This window comes from Equus quagga, chromosome 2, assembly GCF_021613505.1.
Source record: "Equus quagga isolate Etosha38 chromosome 2, UCLA_HA_Equagga_1.0, whole genome shotgun sequence".
Taxonomy (NCBI): domain Eukaryota; kingdom Metazoa; phylum Chordata; class Mammalia; order Perissodactyla; family Equidae; genus Equus; species Equus quagga.
The window spans coordinates 150,126,771-150,146,670 of NC_060268.1; the positions used below are offsets into that span (position 1 = coordinate 150,126,771).

The 19,900-nt window shown below is 41.9% G+C and overlaps 1 protein-coding gene across 4 annotated transcripts in view; it reads left to right on the forward strand.

Moving 5' to 3' along the window:
- The window catches only part of PLCE1 (phospholipase C epsilon 1), a 299,107-nt gene that overhangs the window by 156,423 nt on the left and 122,784 nt on the right, over nt 1-19,900 (forward strand). For all 4 annotated transcript variants that reach the window (XM_046653787.1, XM_046653789.1, XM_046653791.1 and 1 more), the window contains exon 4: nt 7,708-8,024. In XM_046653787.1, the coding sequence (XP_046509743.1) occupies nt 7,708-8,024 (317 nt within the window). The remainder of the gene's footprint in view (nt 1-7,707; nt 8,025-19,900) is intronic.

A 19,900-nucleotide genomic window follows, 5' to 3' on the forward strand; every position in this document is an offset into this window, starting at 1 on the left:
TTCATTGATTTTGTGAACTCATCCTTTTCATGTAATATTGAGGACAGGCCAGACACATTTGTGGCAAGATCGATTGGTTACTCTGAAAACCAATAACAGATAATGAGAAAGAATCACCAATTAACTAACTTTTCTGTAAATCCATGACTCCCCTTTGGAAAGCAATTTTCAACTCTTCCCGAGATTTAGTGCCCTGAAGCCAACTCTGAATCTTTTATAAAAAGAAATCAACATCCTTTCTCTCTTGTCTTATTTTATATAATTGGAATTGCAGCGCTCGAAGACTGTTAAATGTGCAGTTGATGAATCTGATGCTTAACTTTAAAAAATAAAGGGACTGTCTAAAAAATTAATTCGAATCAAAGAAAAAATGGATAGAGTGGATACAACAAATTTTTTCCTGCTTTCTTCCCTAGTTGTAATTTGAACTAACTTTTCAAAAGCAATATTGTAGTATTTGTTGGAAACAATCTGGACAGCTTAAATGCCCAACCAGTTTGTGCTCATGAGAAGTTTGGGATTTTGTTCTCTGGATAAATTTTTCAGATATCATTTTGATATGTTTTTTTGAAATACTGTCACACTTACATTAGAAAAGAGTTAAAACAGAACTGTGCAATATGTAAACAGTATTATTAGTTCAGTGTATATTAGACAGATATGCAAACATATACCCACATTTATAAAATTCATTTTCTTCCAATAGGACCATATTCCATTGTTTCCAGCTTGCTTTCTTTTTACCTAAATTTATCATGAAAAATTTTCAATTTCAGTACATGCAAATTTCCCTCACTTTGTGTTTTTGAAGAATTTCTGTTGGATAAATTGCTAAAAGTGGAATTGCTAGGACAAAGGGTATGCATGTTTAAAATTTTGTTTTACCTTCCAAGAAAGCTTGTGCCCATTTCACCACCCCTCACAGAGAATGAGAATGGAAGATAGAGTTTCAGAAGGAAGTGTGTGTGTGTGTGTGTGTGTGTGTGTGTGTGTGTGTATAAGAGAGAGAGAGAACGAGACAGACAGACTCAGCAGGAAGTCAGGGAAACCTGTCTCCTCTGAAGAAGATCCTTCAAAATGCTGAATATAATAGAGGGTGGGCCTTTGGAGGCAGAACTGGATTTTGGTTCCAGCTCATCTCTTAGTGGCTGGTGTCTTTAAGCAAATTGCTTAACATTTCTGACCTCTATTTTGTCATCTGTAGGATGGGGATAATCCCACTTGCCTTACAGAGTTCTTTGTGAGAATTAAATGAGTCACTTGATGCAAAGTACTAATAAATGGTGAGGAGCAAGAGCTAGGTGAGATTGTTGAGTTGCTAGAAAAGGATTCGGATGACCAAGCCAAGAACATCCTGGATGGTAAAACTTTGAAAACTTTTTCAGAAAAACTTGAAGAAATTGCTAACATTCTAGTTAATATATGCTTTGTAATACTGCACTTTCACCCCTTCCACCATCTCCCCCACACCAACTTACATTATATTATTGTTTATCTGTGTCGACTCCTAGAATGTTCTATATGAACAAGGATCTCTTCTTGTTCTGCTAAATCCCAACATCAGTGTAGCCTGAAACAAAGCCTGGCAAGTAGAAGGCACTCAGATGAACGAATGCGTTTCTACTTAGCCCTTCTTAAACCCATTCAGATGTATCGGCAGCTAATAAGGCTGGCCTCTGGACACCATACACACCCAAGGTAACTCAGCCTTGGCTTGGGTGATGCAGAGTACTGGGCCAGGAGCCAGAATCTTCCGTTTCTCTCTCAGCTTTTGCCGGTTCCAGGGCTGAGTGCTCACAAGCTGGATTCTTGGGCAAGTCATGTAACTTGACTCAAGCTTTATAAAAAATAAGATTAGCAATGCCTACCTGTCACGACTCCCTCAGGTTATGCAGGAGATTATTTCATAAATTCTAGATTGTCATCTGAGGCATGGCAAGAAAGACTAAATGCTTTTAATTTTGATAGGGACCAAAAAGCAAAAAAGAGGAATAAATGGGAAGTGGCACGTTTTGCTGGGCCCTAGCCCAAGCCCGAGGCTCTACGTTGGGCTTGGACCTAAACTAGCATAAGTGCTAACTCTGAGCGGGGGACGGGATTCTGGGGGAGGGAGGTCCCCAAGGCGCTGTACCCCAGAGCATTGGGTAAACGACTGTCAAGAGAAAATGCTCACCAGGCTTAGAGGCTTTTCTGGCTGTTTCTGGCTGCACGGTTTGTGCACAGCCCCTGGGAATGGCAGCTTAGAGACAAGATCAGGGACTTTCTGATCACCAGAAAGGAATGAAAGGACTCTGTGGGGATGGCAGGAGAGGATGCCTTTCAGGGCAGCATTCCTCATGGGAGGATTCCCGGACTCCTCTCCCTCTAGGCAGGGTGATTGCCTAGATCCACCCGGAGACCCAAAAGTCTAGGGTGATATTTCTGCACATGTAGGTTTTTTGTTTCCCATACCCTCATCGTTCCTTCATGAGCCACATCTGTTCTCTAGTGCCTTATGGAAAATGAAGCTTCCTCCCTCGTTTGCTACAGTGATGCTCTCTCTCTCTCTTAATATATGCTTCAGCCATAGGAATAACTTGCAGTTTTCTAAATAAGCCACAGTCTCTGTCACCCTTAAACCTTTCCATAGAGTCCCACCAACATGACAGATTAAGCTTCCTTGCAAACTAACTAACCTCACCAAAACCTTAGGCTCCATTCCTCCACTGAGAACCACTGAGTGTGATGAGAAAAGTTTTGAAGGGACTGTAATTCCCAGGTAAGTGATATAGAGACAGACAACGAGGTTGAGGAAAGCTGCTGTGTGTTGTGATAATATAGTCCCCTAGTGGGAATTACTAAAGGCTCTGAGAAGTCCTGCAGTTAAAATTTTTTTAAAAAAAGTTTGTTAACTTTGTTTAACCCAATATGTCTGTAAATTATTAACCAAGGAACCGTGTTTTGCATAAATTTAGTGTAATACCCTTTGGAAAATACTTGTTTAAAGCTTGAGAACATTCTTATGAACTGGTAAGAAAGAAAAGAGAGGGAACTTTTAAGTTTCTGTGCACTACATTCTAATGTAGTTGTAATGTAGTGGTTGATGTGATGGTTCCCGGCTGCCCAAGGAGGGGAACTGTCCACCCTCTGTGGTCAAATCCTTAACTGTGGAGTTTGAAGAGTTCATTTTATCAGCCCACTCCATGTAAACAAGCAGAAGAAGTTGATTTATACTAACTAAAATCACTTGAGATGCATCTAAAATCCAGAATGCCCATGTGCCATTCTGTTGCTATATGAGGCAATACACTGAGTGATCAGAAGCGTGAGCTCTGGAGTCAAATAGACTCTGATTCAAATCCCAGCTCCCTGGCTTACTATTTACGTGACCTTATGTGAGCCTCACATAATACTATCTGCCTCCTGAATTAATCCATATACAGCACTCAGTACAGGAAGCTACTGCTTGAGCAGGACATCGGACCTTGAAAATAGTGTGTCTCATGGTCACTATTTCTAGGCTGTGATCATGTCTGGAGATACAGCCCTGTTCTACTGTAGAATAATTATTAACTGAAGAACGTGGGGCTGAGAGCAGACATTGACTGTAAGTGAGGTGAGTAATTTTATTCACCAGAAACTTTCTAAAAATTTTTTCACAAGAGAAGAATTACAGTTTCCAGTGGGTTTTGTGGGAACTTTGCTCCACAAATAATGAGGAAGGATCAGAGGTCACAGAGTTCCTGGCTCTTTAATCCGTCATCGAGTTGCCCATGTTGCAGACAGGAATATGTGTTGGTGACTTACAGCTGAGTTTGGGGCACTGTGGCCTGGGAAGGGAAGGAGAAGATGATAAAGAGAGTTCAACCAGAATGAGAGAAAGGGGGAATTATTTTTAATAACTGCTAAAAGTGTGGAATTTGGGGGACAGAAAATTATGTCCCAAGAAAATTTCTGGAATATTTCTTCGTGGTGCATGATATAAAATCCCTAAATAATCCTGCTTTAAGGAAACCTACACTGAAAGTCTGCATTATGTTTCAAGGTTTCTAACATCGGATTTGTGTTTCCTTGGAGTGTGATGTCACTCTTGTACTGAGACACATGGGGCCACTACATTTGTTAGGGTTACACTGACCAGGCTTCTTTTTTCTTCTTTTATTCAATTTTTTTGTCTCCTTTATTGCTATTTCCCACCAGTCACTAGACTCTTCATTCATTGTAATAGCATGTGATTCATACCTCAAGTTTACAATATATCATCTTACCTTATGCTATTTGCATATTGTATTATGTTATCTCAACATTTTAGATAAGTGGTTTCAGAAGATTTGGGAATTGCCTTTATTTCCTTCACAGAGAGCTGTACTTTGAAATCATGTGTTAGAGTTGGTTACTTCTGGGAAGACTTTCTATATATGGCTAATTCCACTGTACATAAGTTATCAGTATCCAAAAACTGCCTCTGTCATCAGGCCACGTTCTGACTCAATTTTCAGGAAATCCAGTCTCTTTCTAAACTATTCAGCAATTTGGAGAGTGAGGTCGTGCAGGCTACAGTTGAGCACCTGCCTTATTTTAATTATTTTCAAATATGAGCTTAGAGAGAACCAAATATAATTTGGTAGTCTTCACTTTTTGCTGCCGTCAATTTTTGGTAGCTTGTTTGGTCTAAAAGATGGGTAAAAATGGTTAGTATAAATCATTGTACTCCTTACTCACCTGCTCGCCTTTTAGAATCAAAGAGAAATGAATATTTGGATACTGTGCTTTTTATATAGAAGACAAAACAAAGTTCCTACTAGAATCTATTTAAAACAAATTCAGGCTGCATCAGTGGAGAGCAGTGTAGCTCAAACTTGAAAGCTTTCTCCTCACTGTGTTTTTTTAGATTGTCACTGAAAGCATTTCTCCAAAAGGGGAGCAACTCACTTAATTAAATAGGAAATACCACCGAGAACCTTTCCTGAGCTAGGCTTCCAAGGTGGGCCGCTTAGAAGAGGATGAGTTGAGAGGAGAACATCAGAGCCCAGATCATCAATAGAGACGCCGCGTCAACTTGCTGACCTAAGCACTAGGAGCCCCCAGGACCTGGTTTCTGTTTTTCTCTTCCACATCTTTAGTGGTTTATTAATTTGGACAGGCTGTGTGGCCTGATTTTTGGGTCAGAAGATCTGGTCACCATGCTTACAGAGGAAGGGATCAGGGAATGTAGACTACCCTTTAGAGAAGGTACACAATGAAGGGACGGCAGAGAGGATCTGGAGTTTAAGGGAGCAGGGAAGTTTATTGATTTGTTTTAAGGATAAAGGAAACTGAACATGTATGTATGCAAAGAAAAGTCAGTGGAAAGAAAGGGACTGAAGGTAGAGATAACCATGAGGCAGATTGAATAGACTTCATCGCAAACCTAGGGGGGCCTTGGAGAGGAGAAAGCACACACCATTCTCAGAGAAGGAGGAGAAGATGGAAGAAATAGAAGCATTTGAACTAATTGAAGGAGTTCCTGACACTTGGCAATTATCACAGTGTAGTAAGTTAAGAAATGACCAAACAAATGTAAGGAAAATAGAAGTGGGTTTGGGAGTGTGAGAAGAATAGAAAAGCTACACTGCTGAGGTAAAGAAGACGGTGAGTTATTTAGGGAAAAATAAATAAATTCATGTTAAGTTTGATGTCACCCTGAGGGCCTAGCTGAAGTTAGATAACACAAATTAGCAAGGGTCCCATCACTAAGTAGCATAGTTGTCAGTGTCATCATATATATAGCGTCCCGTAAGCCAAGGATGGATGGCTGAGTTGCCTGGGTTTGACGATTGGGAAGGGCAGCTGGTGCATGCCAAGGTGACTTGTGAGGGAATCCTGAGTGTTGGTGGGTGCCATGTTAAAATGCTGACCTTGGGGCCTGCCCAGTGACGCAGCGGTTAAGTTTGCATGTTCCACTTCGGCAGCCTGGGGTTCACTGTTTCGGATCCCAGGTACGGACATGGCACCGCTCGGCAAGCCATGCTGTGGTAGTCGTCCCACATATAAAGTGGAGGAAGATGGGCACAGATGTTAGCTCAGGGCCAGTCTTCCTCAGCAAAAAGAGGATTGGCAGCAGATGTTAGCTCAGAGCTAATCTTCCTCAAAAAAAAAAAAAATGCTGACCATGTACCCAGAGCGAGGAACTGGAAGTCTGCAAGGACAGAGAATGTTTAGTACAAAGAGTAGAAGGGAAAACGAGGTCAAATTCAGAGATGATGACTTCAGAGTTCAATAATACAGAGACAGCACTTGGAGTGATGATTCCAAACTTTTCTCCAATAGAGACAAAAAAGAGTCAAGAATACTAAGGTCTGAAGGTTGAGGAAGTCTTCCTTATGAACTTTGCTATTATCCAGTGTCCAGGCCAGATGACACTGAGTGGTGAGGAATACGGTGTTGTCAGAAGACACATGGGTTTTATTCTGCCAAAGGGTCGGTAAGGGTGTTTTAAGAAATCAGAAATGTAAGAAAAATTCTGGAAAAATAGAATGTGGTGCCCTCAGGAAGCACTATGAGAAGTGTGAAGGAGGGCTGGCCACGGAGGGATGGGTGGGAAGGAAAAGATGTGAATTGGATGGAGAGCAAAAGCAGTTTGACCCTCAAAACAGCATTTCCTGAAGTGGTTCCACTGGTCACACAGAATGGTGTAGTAGGTGTTGTATAAAGTATGACTCTGGAGAAACACTGGGTTAAGCAATGTAAATGGATTTCTTTATTGTAAGACCCCTTAGAGCCTTTACGGTGCACCCGTGTGCATAATGTCTTCTCAGGAAGAGAATTTGTAACATGAGTATGTAACATTTCCCCAACTGAGCTGGCCACAAAAGTGATCACACTTTGGGAAATTCTTTTCTAGGGTTCATCATATATTTTCAAAGTTTTTTGAGTGAATGGATGGATGAATGGTTAAGTAGATACATGAAGGAACGAATGAGTTAAAGTCAGGAAGTTAAGAGACAGATTGGGGAGGAGTAGTCAAAATAAAGAGAATCTGAGCTAAGGGAATAATTTTGAGCCTACGAATGCACTTGGTACTTCTAGCTAACGCACTCACCACTTTCTCTCCCACTGCCACCTTCGTACTGCCAGTTGTAGAGCAGGAATAAGATTTATTTATTTATTTATTTGGATTCATCTCCTTATGACCTATTCCTTCCTTACTTTTACAGGTGGGTCTGTCCCTGCAGACCTGCACATGGATCTCAGGGGAATCAGAGTCTTGGAGGGTGGAATGTTGGCGAGTAGACCATGCAGTTTTGAACCCTTGTATGCAGAGGCTCCCTGCGTCTCCTGCATGTGTACAAACAATGTGCCTATACAAGTGCATGCCCGCCCCCAGCCTTCTTTCCTCTTCCATTCCAATTGCTGTGCCCACCCCTTCCTGCATTTCTTTTCACTCTGATGCTTAGCACTGTAGGATGAGGAAGCAAATGGTACATTTTACTTTTCTACTACTCTGCAGTGTCAATTCTGCTTCTGAAAATGGGAAACTAAGACTTCTCCCACCCCCTGGGGGGCAGGACCGGGGAGACAGGATAGACAGCAGAAAGGTTTCCATAACGAGGAAGATGATAGAGAACTATTCAGCAAGCAAAAACTTTGGTTAAGAAACCTGTCAGATTCTGAATGGCTCCCAAGTAAACATCTGTTGTAGAGGATCCCAACCTTGGTGTAACCATGGCTTTTGTTTCTTTATTTCAGAACGCCAACCGGGCACCTCTATGGCCAATTCCAGTGCCCTCCCTTCAAGTTCTGCTGGGATCAGCAAGGAACTGATTGATCTGCAGCCCCTCATCCAGTTCCCAGAAGAGGTCGCCAGCATCCTGATGGAGCAGGAGCAGAATATTTACCGAAGGGTCTTGCCGGTTGACTATCTTTGCTTCTTGACCCGGGACTTGGGCACTCCGGAATGCCAGAGGTCTCTGCCCTGCCTCAAAGCGTCCATCTCAGCATCAATTCTTACCTCCCAGAACGGAGAACACAATGCCCTTGAAGATCTCCTGATGAGATTTAATGAGGTAAGAAGCCACTTTGGGATGTTTTTGTAATTGAAAAGCTAGTAAATGTTTTCTAAGTGTATTTCTCCTTTTAGGTTTGTCTGTTACTGACACCTGATATCTCAGCTACCTGTCTGTCTTGCCACTTCCATGATGGCTGCTTTCTTTCCAAGTAAGCAGATAGACAACACGCTGTCATCTTCCCTCTTACTTCACACCAACCTATCCTGAAGCCTAATTGATCCTTTCTCTGCCCCATATCTCTACCAAGTCCACAAGCCTTTTCCCTTTGGTCAACCAGGCCCTGCATTTTCTCCCCTCCCTTGCCAAAATGTTCTCCCTGGGCCCGTTTTCAAATATTCTCCCCCTTGTTCCTACAGGTGCTTTTAAGACTTCATTTTTTATTAAGATGTCTCATTTTTGAGTTTTGACAACATGATCCCTGACTATGGGATCTGTCTAGCCCACTCCCTCCTCCCATATCAGGCCTCCTCAGCAAAAACTAAACACCAACACACCTGGGTCAGGAGAGCGAGGAGGACCGTGAGCTTGAGGGATGATGAATCACCACGCTCCTGCTTTCTGCATCCCGTCAAAATCCTCAGCCCAGAAATTTCCTCCAAGGCCTCCGAGACCTTACCAGAAGCCAGTTCTAAAGAGGACAGTTGTGACTGGAGTCTGGGAACACTTTTAAGAGGAAGGCACTGTGAGAGGTCTCGGGCCTTGCTGGGAGGAAAAGAGCCAATGGCTGACAGCCTGTGACCTGGAGCAGGATGAGGGACAGGAACAAGAGGCAGGTTTCCATACAGTGCTGGGGTCAGGGGATACTGTGTTCTTGGGCTGAAAGAACATTTCTCACCATAGTACAACCCCACACCCAGAGTTTTCTGTTCTACGTTTTATTTCATTTAGACTTAATTTCTTTTGCCTTGAATATTAAACACATCATCTCAATCTGTGCGCTTGTTGGTTGTTGGTTGGTTGAACTTCACGAATATAGTAATTTTCTATTTTAGTCATCTCTTAAACTACTGGAATGCTAAGAAGATGCTCCCCTTCTGGGTCCTGTATGTCTCTGATTGACAGAGGATCCATCAGCCTTTGTTGCTTAAACACTTTCTAACCATAGCAGCTCCTTACAGCCTCCATAGCCTGTCAATCATGAACCTGATGATAGTTCTGAGTGTCAGTGACCATGAGGCTTAGTGGATGCAGAAAGCGTTAGACGCTGAGCTCAAGCAATTCTGTGTCCAGACATGTCCTGAACCCCACTCCTCAAAGGGAGATCCATTACCCAGGGGATCGCTGATCTCCATCTGGCCCTGTCGTGCTAATCATTTTACATGTACCACTTATTTGTTCCTCACAACAACTCTGAGAGACAGAGACTGTCAATGGCTCCATCTTACCAGTGGGGAAACTGAGGCACGAGGAGACGAAGTCATTTGTGCAAGTTTATGTAGGTGATAGATGACAACAGTGAGATTCCAACCCACACAATCAGGCCCTAGAGTCTGGGCTTTGAACCACTACAGGACCCTGCCTCTTGTCTGTTTCAGGCTTGGGTTGGCTGTAGCACCTGATAAATGCAGATTCCTAGCCCCACCCCTAATTGAATAAGACAGACTCTCTGGGAGTCCACATGAGAGCTTGTGAATTACACTGCCCCAAAGTTGCTTTTTAAAATAAATCTGATGTTCTTGATTTTCCTTGCTGATAAAAACAGGGTGGAAAATGAAAGTTCCAGTCAACTGAGTGACTTTGTTAGTGGATTTTACTGTATTTGGTGAATTATTCTAAACTTCCAGATCTACTCACTCTCACATCCTTAGTCCTGTATCCTCATCCTTTGTTGTTGTTGTTTTTGTTTTAAATTCTACCTCAACTTACAAGTGACTTGCCTAAACTTTTAAAATCTAATTGTAAATTAATGTTGGAGGAAGAAAACTTGGATTTTTTCCATTCAGTACCATAACCTTGGGAATCAAAGATGAACCAGTGATTTCACTAATTCAGAGTTAGTGATGAGCTGCACCACAGCTGGACTGAGGCATGCTTTGGACTGTCTCTGAAAATAGTTTAGCTAAGCAACTTCAGAACATAAACAAGATTTCTGGGAAAACACTTAAACTACTTAAGAGAACAGACTGTTTTCAAGTATTCTCAAGCATCTATTTTCATACAAATTATGGGTATGCTGATTAAAAATCAGTCTTATATAGTCGTTACAGGCAGATTCCAAATGACCTCCACTACGTAACGCTGGGAGAACTAAGTTCTAGCTGCTCCACATAGCTTATGGTAGAAAAGCTGCGTTACGTTACAAGAAAATTCTTAAATTCAGATTTTCACCTATTTAGAATGTCTTGCCTCCAAATTAGCATGGCTTTACTTTCTGAAACAAAAAGGAAGGAAAGGAGCTAGCATTTATTGACTAGGTGCTCTGGACTGGCCATTTTCACATTTTTTAATCCCATTTAATCCTTCTGACAGTTGTGTAAGGCACTTACCATTATGAAGAAAGTGAAGCTTAAACAGCAAAATAAATAATGATAGTATTGGATTGTGGTCCATAGAATAAAATAAATATTCATGAATCCATACTCATATAAATAAATAATTGAATAAATAAATCAGTGGGAGGGGAGGGGAAGGTACAGCTCTTACTTATAAAAGAATTCCAATTAATAAATGTAGAAAGAATGAGGGAAGTAGGAAATCCCCACTAGGACACCCCAGTAATAAATTGTTACAGGCCAGAACCACGGATGAATGCTAAAAGTATTGGGCAAAAGTATGATGAGAAACGAGATATTTGCCTAATCTCAGAGTATCTCTCCACAAAATATTTATTAATTACAAAAGAAAAAATAAAACAGTAGAGAAACCTATTAGATATCTCCTTAAGCAAGTGCTCAAGCTCAGCATGACCAGTAATAAGACATGTTGACAAGTATCTTCTGATATGATGCACTAAGAAGGACATGACATCATCTCTGTGGCATTCTTGCCAAAAAAATAAATGCATAACCTAAATCTAATCATGAGAAAAAAAATTAGACAACCCCACATTGGGGACATTCTGCTCTTCAAAAGTGTCATGAAAGGTAAGGAAAGACTGAGCAACTGTCAAAGAGTAGAGGAGACAAGACAGCTAAATGCAGTGTAGGATCCTATTAGATCCTGGACTAGAAAAAGAATATCAATGGGAAAACTGGTAAAATTCTAATAAGGCATGTAGTTTAATTAGTATTAATGTATCAATGTTAGTTTTCTGGTTGGGATAATGGCACTGTGATTATGAAAGATGCTAACATTAGGAGAATCTGGGTGAACTATATACAGGAAATCACTGTACTATTTTTGCGACTTTTCTGTAAATCTAAAATTACCTCAGAATAAAGTTTCAAAAAAATAGTGAAGCTCAGAGAGGTTGAGTCACTTGTCCAAGATCACACAGTGGCTGAGTGAATGTCAGAATCCAGATGTCTGTCTTCAAAGTCTGTTCTCTTCTCACCCAACTGCCTGACCTCTCTACTTGATAAATTATCAAGTTCAAGTTTGTATTAAAACCAGAATTGCTGATTTAGAATTTAATTAGCCTGTGTCTCCTTTTCCTCTTACCCCCCCCTTCTACTTCTTTTCTAAATCTGCTGCACATCTATCTTTTTTCTACTCCTCTTTCTGTTTCCGTTTTTATCCAGTGTCCTATTATCACTCACTCATTCATTCATTCACTCAAGACTTATTTGTTGAGCACCTCTATGCTATAGCTTTCTTCCCTTTTTTTTACTGGTGCGTCAAACATTCTTTTAAAGAAGAAATTAGCAATATATGATGAAAATTTACAACATTATAAGCCCATACTTTGGTTCTGTCAAAATTGGATGTACAAAATAAATGCATTTTCCTCAGTGCTAGGAAGGTATATATTCATTGGAAGACTGGAGAATCTCAAAGACAAGAGAGAATATTAGCTCCATCACAGGAGTGCCACTCACTTAGGGGAGAGGCGCATGCGTTTATTCAGTCACTCAGTTAACGTTTATTCAGCACTTCTCAGAAGCAGGACACTATGGTGGATACACACTAAGGAAAGTGAGTAACGGTCTGCAGCTGCCAGAAGCTACCAGTCTTAAATTGTAGTCAGGCGCAGGCACGAATCACTACCAAAAAAGGCAGAAAGTGAGTGCAGTGTGAGTGGCACAGTCGGTGGGAGCTGAGGTGTCTAGATGGGTGATCAGAGCTCTCTCTGCTGAGCTCTGGGGCTTGGAGCCGGGCCTCAAGGGATGGCTGTGATGGAGGGGAACATCACGGGGAAGGGAGGACATTCCAGACAAGAGACAATCAGTTCTTGTCGTGAGCAAGACTCATGGTCTACGAGGCGGCTTGTGCCTGATTGTCAGTAGAACGTGATCATAAGCTGGAAGTCTCTCGAATTCTAACAGCTCTTTACACAATGGCTTAACTGTAATGTGGGGAAAGGGAAGAAAATCCCTGATGCCTTTCGGGGCAATGTTGCATAACGTTCGTTCTTAGGAAAATATGGTTAAAATGCAATTCAAAGTACAATCATGAAACAACTGAAAGGATTTGGCTTACATTAAGGAAGGCCAAGAGATAAAATCATTTTAAATCAATTTAGATTGTAGCTTGGAAGCAATGTTTCTGCCCATTCTCTCTTCTCCTGCCCGATGTCAAGACTGATGCACACTAGAGTAACTTCTTAAAGGCGGTCATCTCTTTGTCCTTGCAAGTAAACAGAAGCACGTGCAATGGGTCAGCGTTCAAGCCAGGGGTAGTTGAGATCTGTGCTGGGGGTAGGCTCGGTCCTGCTTTGCTTGCTTGGGAAACAGATCTTCCAGAACTCTTTTGATCTGGACACCTTCTCTGTTGTCATATTCTTGATCTAAAGCTCCAAAAAGCCAGCGTTCTTTCTCCTTTAGGCTGAGCAACCTCCCTTCCTGACCACCCACAGAGTCTCTTGCTTTGACAGTCTCAAATCATATTGTTCTGGTTTTTTCCCTTTTTCTTTTTCTATCCAGCCTCTACCTCTAGCCCACATTCCTTTTGATCTTACTGTTTTTTAATTCCTCTTAGAATAAATGCCAGGGCCATTTTTCTTTTCCAGAGGAGACAGAGAGGCATTTTTTTGTAGATAACTTCACCAAAGAGATCACGTCCTCTAGGACGTGCAGTTGAGAAACGATGAGAGGCAAATAGAGATTGGAGTTCATCCTTGTTCCCTTCACTTTCACGCCTTTTCTAAGGAAGGACTGTGGTAGAACGTGGTGGCTGGTATTCTGGGATGACAGTTCTGAGTCACTAGTTCTCAAACCTTATGCCTCCTCAATATGGCCTCTGTTCCTGTCCTGTTCACCCACTGAGGACTTTGGGGTTTGAACTCATCATGGTCTGCATCTACAACTGGTCCTCAGGATCTGTCAACAGGGTGAATTTTTGGCCCCATAATCTACCACTGCCCACACCCACTGCCAGAAGCTCTTTTGTGTAAAAGATAATTGATTTCTCTGACTGAGGACTGGTTTTCAGCTTCAAGAAACCATTAACAGGTTAACTTTTTCCTGTGCCCTGAGAGGGCAGTTTTTGCTTGTTGAGTAGTTCTTAGAAAGACCATTCTCTGGGCTCCTCTTTTGGACCAGCTGGTCCAAGGGCAGATCATGAGTCCAAGGTTGAGCCCACAGTTTTACTGAGACCTCAGAAGACTCTTGAGGGATTCCACCTGGCTCTTTGCCCCCGTGACCTTTCCCTACCCCCTTCTGGTTGGTCAGCCTAAGCAATCATCAACCTGCTCCTCTAGCTACACAAATGTGGGCGGCCCAAACTGACATTCAGTGTTGCTTGTTCCTTCCATCTGGTAGGTTTCATCAGATGTCAGTTCAACAGTTTAAAGACCACCCCCCTATAAAGAATACCAAGGTGCAGCTTAACTCCCGGAGAAAGAATTGTAGGAATAAGTAAGCCATCTGGCCAGAGAACGGCTGATTGAACCTGAGTCCTTTTAGCCAGAATCCCTTATATCCTTCATAAGTGGTGATGATCTCTTTGGCAAAGTCCAGCATCTAAAAGTCTGTCTGGTCATACCGAGGAAAGACCATTTCAGCACAGTAAGGAAAAAGCATGACATGTAATAACGACAGAAGGCTGGGGAGGGGGCGGGGGGAGTGTCCTCATGTCCAAATGTATTCCTTCATTTGAAATATTTTGGAAAAAATATTGGTTTTGGAGTGGTACATTCAACCATGTTAGAAAAGTTTCCTGTGAAAGTTTTTTTCCTCTTTATGCAGACAGGCAAGCAAATTGTCTGTTCAGGGCTGCTGTACCAACTTTCTTCCTCATTTCTGAACACTCGTGGGGTAAATTGTCAATAACCCCTCAGGGTACGGGAAGTTTCAGCTCACTTTGGAAAACCAGCTTTCTCCTTGGGAAAGCACGTCTCCCCAGAGGCACACCTCTCAGAGCAGACATTGTATTCATTCCCCAGAACATTTCACTGCACATTCCCAAACAGAATTAACAGAAATTTTAGTCCAGGAATTTCTGGACTAAAAAATACAGTAGGCAATTAAACCACATCGACTCAGCTGTGTGGAGCAGTGTTCTGAGAGCAAGGTTATTTGTAGGGGTCTCCTCTGCCCTGGAGCCGACTGACAGTGGATCATGTTCGGAGGTTCTTGGCCATCAGCACCCATAGGCTTCTACTTGCTCACAGTAACACTCTGTAAACGGCGGGGCTGAGAATGAGGAGGGGCATCATGGCACATCATCATTCAGGCCTGCCTGGGTTCTAATCCACCATTCTCACGTGGGTAACCTCAAGCCAGCTACCTAATCTCTCGTCTTTAGATAGGGAAAATAATAGCACCCACCCACTCATATAAACAAATGGTTTATATGAGTATTCAGGGGGATGACATGTGTAAAGCATTTAGAGAGGATGCAAGACACAGTCATGGTTCAATGTTTGTTACAAAAAGCGAAACAACACTAAAATAACTGCATTTTTACTATAGCTAATAAGAGATCCTATTTTTTATTATTATTCCCCTACTTAACAGATGAAAAAACTGAGGCTCAGAGAGGCTAAGTAAATGACCTATGATTTCAGAGCTAGCATTTGAGCCCAGGTGGTCTGGCTTCCAGAGCCAATATTCTTGGCTCATCTACCTTGTGCTATTTAATCAAAAGCTGAAGGAGCCTTTTTTCCTTGACTTTGTTCTCTTACTCTGAATAAAACCATTTGCTTCATGACAGGATTCAAAATATTGTTTAGGATTTCAACATGTGTAATACTGTTGACCTTCTAGTTGACTTTAACCCGTGTGCTCAGTTCTTGGTATTGAACATGTGGCATCTCCTTTGAACTGGGAGACGATGGTCCTTGAAATGGGGAGGACAATGGCATCTCAAGGTGTCTGTGAATATTGTCCCAGAAGAGCATTAGGATAAGTTGTCATTTGCACACAGCAGGCAGAGGGGGATTTCAGGTCTTTGGCTTTTAAAGTTCCCTTCTTGGTTTTGAGTTTTCCTTAAGTACTGGATGCCTGAGAATGTAGGATGCCAAAAAAATCCAAATTTTACTTTATTTTGTGTCTTTATCTTCTTCTCCTGACTGCACTGTCTCTGTTGTATTTTTCCTCCTCCCTCTCTGTTTACAGTCATGCTCTGAATAACGAAATTTTGGTCAACTTTTTACTATGTGTACTTTGTGGTCCCATAAGATTAGTACCATATAGCCCAGGTGTATAGTAGGCTCTACCATATAGATTTGTGTAAGTACACGCTATGATGTTCACACAATGATGAAATCACCCAACGATGCGTTTCTCAGAACATATCCCTGTCATTAAGCGATACATGACTGTATTTCTATTTTGTGTGAAACCTACACCCCCAACAGGGATGGCTTTTGAAATTCAAAATCTTCAGTCCTATCTGTACTCCTTGAAGTACTGGAAGGAGTGGAGGCTCTGCTCAGTGTTGGGGCAGCAGGAGAAGGTGATGGAGAAGGGCTGCCAAGCACCTTGTGAATCAGGGCCTCCGTGCCTGTGCTCATTCCTTAAATGTCTAACGTGATTTCCTTGAAGAGTGGTCTTCACTGATCAGCAGAATGAAGGCGATGGGCATCAGAATATTTTTTAAATATACACATGCCGGGATCCTGCCCCAGGAGATTCTAGCTCAGTGGATACATAGTGGCCTCAGGATCTGTATCTTTAAAAAGCTCCGCAAGAAAATTCTGATGCTACCAATGGTTGGTAATCACTGCCGTAGACCATCAGACACACCAGTATTCAAATAGAAGAACAAAGCTGTATCCCAAAGCAAATACGAAGAAATTATTGCTATCATTGGGGTCCTCCATTAGTGCAGATAGGTAGGAATTGTCCAAAGTTAAGTAAATGTGGTGGCTTGCTTGCTTTTTTTCCTTCCTTCCTCCCTCCCTCCCTTCCTTCCTTTTCTTTTCTTTTCTTTTTCTTTCTCTTTCCTTCCTTATTTCTGTATTTTTCTTTTATTCTGTGGTCCTTATGCTGCAGTGGAGGACTTGGTTTTAAAATCTTAACTATTCAAACTATTTTGTTACTATGAGTGGATATTTTTATTCTCTGAGTTACTTTTTTTTTTTGAGATGATATCAGTAAGTGCTCTATTAAAGAGCCTGCCATCCATCATTGGAATTTGGAACAGTAATGATGCATTCAAAATAAGTATTCATCCCAGGTGGTTTTTTTCCCCTCCTCACAAATTCCTTCAGTTCCATTATCTCTTTAGTAAATTGTTAATAGTATTTTGCTCTTTGCCTTTTTGGAAATAAGCCCAGGAATAAGGCACCAGCAGCAGCTGTCACAAACCCAGTGGAACTTATTGCTTGGTTGGCCTGCTCTGAAACTCCTTCTCCATAGCAAAACAAAGTCACAAAACGCTCACAGTTGTTGACAAATATGTCATACTCCACCTCCTGTCCAATAACAAACTCTGACCGTTGTATGACTTATTCCACGGGGAAAGGGGCATATGTTTCATTGTATTGTTTATTCTATATGTGTCATTTCCCACAACATGCTTCCAGAGCTGCATCTTCACCAGGGCCTTTCTGCTGAATACAGGCTTGGCGCTTGTAAATGCTGCAGGAATGCCCTCCTTTAGAGGTGCTATGTTGATAACATAACCATCACCCAGGTACAGCGCCCAGTGCTGACAGCCAGGACAAAACACTCAATCAAGTCCCCTGGCAGGGGGTTGCCAGGGTAGTTCAAACTAAAGCAATCATTAAACACCCACTCACTCTTAAACCCAGGTGGTCTTCCTTCACTGGTGGCAGCTGGGGGGGTTCCTGGGGTCACCCTGGCCTCCCATCTGTTGCCCTTCATGCTAGCCACCATGGGCCAACTCCATATGCTCCCGGGGGAGATCAAGGCAGCCCCAGCTGACTACCCTCTTAGTTACCCTTCTTGAAGCGCACATCAGGTCTCTCGGATTTAACCAACCTGGAGAGAGAACTGCCAAAGCCATTGACCCATTGGAGGCCTGTTTTATTCTGTTTAAAGCAGGCATCAAGTCAACACTTCAATCCTGGGACTGATAGAAATAAAAATTAATCCAATGGAAATTAACAAATAGCAATTTTTACATACCTGAGAAATATTATTGTAGTTGTTGATAGAAATAGTAAACATGACTCGGAGAAGCAGGGCAGCAGCTCCTCAAGGCCCAGTGTTCTTTGCCATCAGACATGTCACTTAAATGACACTGTGGGAAAGACCTGGGATGCTTTATTCGGAGACTGGGATTTTGAGCCTCCCTCCAGGACTACACTAACTGACCCTATTAGGATGTTTAATCCAGCTCTTCGAAAAACTACTCTCTTAGAGATCTTTACTGCACATGTAGGAGCCAAGGAGGAGTGTATTTATGCTTTGCCAAGAACCTACATTCGCCCAAGAGATTTAAACATTCATAAATCCAATTGCCTTCTCAATGCCTCCCCTTGGCTTTCTTCATTCAACAAGATTTTATGGAGTTCCAGCTTACATACTAAGTGCTGTTTTGTGCACTGGGGATACAGCACAGAATAAGATGGACAGAGCCCCTGCCCTCACAGAGCTTCAGTTCTAATGATGTCTAAGAGACATCTCACATATAGCCAAAATGGAACTATTGACTTCTCCCTCCCCCATTCCCATACCATCCGGTATCTACCCCACTAACCCCACGCCATCCTCCCCATCGCAGCATCTACCCAGGTGCTCAGGCTAACAACCTAGGAGTTATCCTTGATTTGCTCTTTGTTGCCGAACCCCCAACATCCAAACCATTAAGTCCAGTAAGTCCGTTTGCTCTACTCACAAAATGCATCCTGAATTGGACCACTCCTTAGCATTTCACCTGCCACGACCTTGGAGCCATCCACCATTGCTCTCATCTCCAGTACTGCTTTCCTGCTTGCGTAACCTGTAATCCATTCTCCACCCAGGAGCCAGAGTGATCTTTTATAAACAAATTAGCAGACCAGGTCACACCTCTGCTGAAAATCCCCCAATGGCTTCCCTTTGCATTTGGAATGAAATCCAAAATGCCAAGACCCTGCATGATTTTGCGCCTGTCTACTTCTCTAGCCTAACTTTATACCACTTACCCCTCTCTCTGGCTCTGTTCCAGCCACACTGAACTTCCTTCTGTTCCTGAACATGCCGAGCCTATTTTCTCCACACAGACTTTGCACTTCCTGTTCCCTCTGCCTAAAACCTTCTTCCCCCAGGTCATACCACAGCTGCTGTCTTCTTTTGGTCATGTCTCAGCTCAAAAGTCAAGGAAGCCATTGACTTGTTTGCTTTTTTCCTTAGAAACTTCTTTAACTTGTTCATTGCTATATATGTGGTTCTTCACAAAGTGCCAACTATATAGTAGATGCTCAGTAAATAAGTATTTAATGAATGAATAATGCTAATTGATGTTAATAATTGTTTGTTGAAATAGTTGCTATTAGAGATACAAAGAAAAGCAAGATGTCCTTTGTTCAAGGAATTTACAATCTAGTTCAAGGCATATAAGACATAAAATATTGAATAAATATACACATTAAAAAAAGCAATGCGTTAACTATCATGTGAGAGACCATGGTTAGAGAAGTGCCATGGGTTAGTGGAAAGAGCATGGTTCTATTGCTAAGGCTGGATTTGAGTCCAGGTTCTACCACTTACTCACTATGTGACTCTAGGCAAGTAAGGACATAAGCTGATTTCAGCTTCATATTTCTCACCTGCAAAATGGGATAATTTTATCAAGTTCACATGGTTATTGGGACGTTTGAGCAAGATAATGTATAGAAAGGCACCTAGCACAGGATAGGTGTTCAATAAATGGTAGTTAGTGTGATCCATGTCAGATGAGAGTCGACGACTGTACACGCCATGAGAGTAGAAGAGAGACACCACATGGGCACATTGCCCTTGAGGATGAGCAAAGACTTCGGAGCCTTGGAGGTTGGAAAGGCTTTTGCCAGACACAATTATGAACTATCATTGATGAGGTTTCAGAGGTTATGTTATGTACTCCTATCATCCACCAAATGTAGATTCCTTGCAGATTTTTGCCCAAATTTTTAAAGGCAGTTCACTCCATTTCAATAAGCCTATTATGTTGATGAAGCTCAACATAATATATTTCTGGTTCTTTGCAAAGTGCCAGGTGTTAAAGTTATCTTTCATGTTGAAGTTGTCTTTAACAGAAATTTTGTCTTCTTTGGTTTTGTTTTCTTGAGACTAGACATTTCCCATATTGTTGAAACTTAGATCATTTTTCAATATCCCTCTTAAAGATGAGGCCTCCTTGTCTGTTCTGAGACTCTCCCTTCTTGCACTTGGGTCATTGTCTTG